Source organism: Buceros rhinoceros, unplaced genomic scaffold, assembly GCF_000710305.1.
Source record: "Buceros rhinoceros silvestris isolate BGI_N320 unplaced genomic scaffold, ASM71030v1 scaffold1043, whole genome shotgun sequence".
In the NCBI taxonomy this organism is placed as follows: domain Eukaryota; kingdom Metazoa; phylum Chordata; class Aves; order Bucerotiformes; family Bucerotidae; genus Buceros; species Buceros rhinoceros.
This window is the reverse complement of record NW_010402809.1, coordinates 65973-68641: the sequence shown is the minus strand read 5'-3', so window position 1 is coordinate 68641 and position 2669 is coordinate 65973. Positions and strand designations below refer to the sequence as shown.

Genomic DNA, 2669 nt, shown 5'->3' with positions numbered 1-2669 from the left:
AAAGAGTGCTTCAACCATTACAGCATTTTTTTGAAACTTATTTCAGAAGTGGTCTAGGGAAAAGTGTATCATTTATAGGACGAGCTTCAGGCACATTTGAAAGAGAAAGCTGGGTTCACTGTCGCTAGTTTTCTGAGATGTGATCAGAATGGACCTTAAAACCCACTTTTTGGAATTCACAGTTAACAGATTTTAAGTTTTATGAAGTCAAATATGAATGATGGCCTTCTCCTTTATGAACTTATAAGACAGGCAAAGGATATGTGCAGTGTGACAGACCTTATTTTTTCAAAGACTGATTTTGATCACGTGAAGAACATAAGATCCACCATTAATCCTTAACATCTTTGGAAAATGGAAATTTTTGTTGTTTGCTTCAGTGTTAAAAGTAGAACAGGAGAACCCTGCTTTGCAACAGTAGTAATTTAGTTCTGAAAAAGAAGGTATTTACATCCTTCAGGAGTGGAATACATTTACGTATGCTTTCAGTAATTTAAGATGAAAAATGTCTCAGCCAAAACAAAATATACCATACCTGTACCCGGTTATACAGTAGTGTGCATGGCTGAAGATGGCACATATTTGCTGAAGACGGGATACTGATCTCTTAAAATACTGTGAAGTAATTACCCTTCAATTAATTTTAAGATGGCATTCTTTTACAGGCATACAAACAAAAAGCCTCAGCCCGCAACCTTTTCCTTACCAACAGCAAAAAGGTAAGTGGTGTTTATCTTGATACCGTTACTCGTACTGGATGTAAGAAGCAAACTGTAACCTCTTCATGTTTCTTCTCTTTTTTACGGTACTGACTACTAGCAGGGCAGTGTAGCAGAAAGCGCTGTATAGAAGTAATTTTGTCATTTCGTATAAGGCTTTTTTTTTAGATGTATAATTTTATTTCATAAGCAACAGATGAAATGAACAACATGAGTTTTTTTCATGAGATCTTTTTGGCATCCATAAGATTTAGGTTGTCATTTAGTTTGCTATGTCAGAAGCATTACTGCTGAGTAAAGTTTTACAGTTTTTTCTCTGTCTTTCTTTAAAATATGTCTGGTTTACCACTGTTTGCAAAACCTTACTTCTCTGTAGCTTGCCCATCAGTGCATGAGGGAGGTACGTCGAGCTGCTATCCAGGCCCAGAAAAACTGCAAGGAAACTCTACCACGGGCACGTCGGCTTACCAAGGAGATGCTTCTTTATTGGAAGAAGTACGAAAAGGTGGAAAAAGAACATCGCAAACGAGCTGAGAAAGAGGCTCTGGAGCAACGCAAGCTGGATGAGGAGATGAGAGAGGTATAGCAAAAACAACAGATTGCTGATAATTATTCTGTTGAGGAGGCACAGAATTGACCAGATAATTTGAGTTTCTAAATACAGACCATGAAATTCAGTTATTTGTTCTCTTTCAGCGGTATTCCACGTGTTCTGTTATCTTAAAATTTTTTACATAATTCTTCTAAAGTTAGCTAGAGGTGATTTAAAAAGCCTTTGAACTGCATAAATTCCGACAAGTGAGTGAAACAGAGAAAGAATTATGGGGCAGGCTGATACGGGAGACGCTGTTGTGGGTGTCTACTACAGGCCACCTGATCAGGCAGAGGATGTTGAGGCCGCCTACAGGCAGCTGGAAGTAGCTTCACAATCACAGGCTCTGGAGCACTTCAACCACCCCCATATTTGCTGGAAAGGCTCCGCAGCCAGGCACACACAGTCCGGGAGGTTCCTGCAGAACATTGATGGTAACTTTTTGATACAGGTGGTGGAGGGGCCAATGAGGAGAGGTGAGCTGTTGGACCTTACACTAAAAAACAAAGCAGGTCTGGTTGGGGATGTGAAGGTTGCAGCCAGCCTTGGCTGCAGTGGCCATGAGATGGTGGAGTTCAGGATCCTGTGTGGAAGAAGCAGGGCAATAAGTAGGAGTAGAACCATGGACTTCAGGAGAGCTAACTTTAGCCTCTTCAAAGATGGTTGGAACCTTGGAGGCTTCCCATGGGTTAGGGCTCCAGAAGGTAGGGGCCCTAGAGAGTGGGTTAATATTCAAGCACCACTTCTCCAGACTCAAGGTTGGTGCATCCCTGTGAGTGAGAAATCAAGCAAAGGAGGCGGGACACCTGCATGGATGAGCAAGGAGCTTCTGGAAAAACTCAGCTGGAAGAAGGAGGTTTACAGAAGGGTGGAAAAGGGACTGGCCACTTGGGAGAAGTATAGGAACACTGTCAGAGTATGCAGGGAAGCACTGAGGAAGGCTAAGTCCAACTTGGAGTTAAATCTGGCAAGGGGTGACAAGGACAACAGGAAGGGATTCTTCAGGTACATCAGTATGCCGCCTGTGATGGCAGGACTGACTGGTTAGATGAGGGGAGAGCAGTGGATGTTGTCTACCTCAACTTCAGCAGGGCTTTTGACACTGTCTCCTATAAATTCCTTGTAAGGAAGCTCTGACAGCGTGGGTTAGATGAGTGGACAGTGGAGGTGGATTGAGAACTGGCTGAATGACAGACTCAGAGGGCTGTGATCGGAGTCTAGTTGGAAGCCTGTGTTCACCAGGGGTCAGGACTGGGTCCAGTCTTGTTCAGCATATTCATCAGCGACCTGGAAGAAGGGACAGAGTGTACCCTCAGGAATTGTGCTGATGGTACAGAACTGGCAGGAGCGGCTGGTAC

At 43.3% G+C, this 2669-nt stretch overlaps 1 protein-coding gene across 1 annotated transcript in view; it reads left to right on the top strand.

Annotated features, from left to right (window-relative positions):
• INO80 (INO80 complex subunit) overlaps nt 1–2669 on the top strand; it is a 59395-nt gene that overhangs the window by 6860 nt on the left and 49866 nt on the right. Inside the window, exons 7-8 of the mRNA XM_010132741.1 lie at nt 666–719; nt 1096–1299. Of these exons, the coding sequence (XP_010131043.1) occupies nt 666–719; nt 1096–1299 (258 nt within the window). The remainder of the gene's footprint in view (nt 1–665; nt 720–1095; nt 1300–2669) is intronic.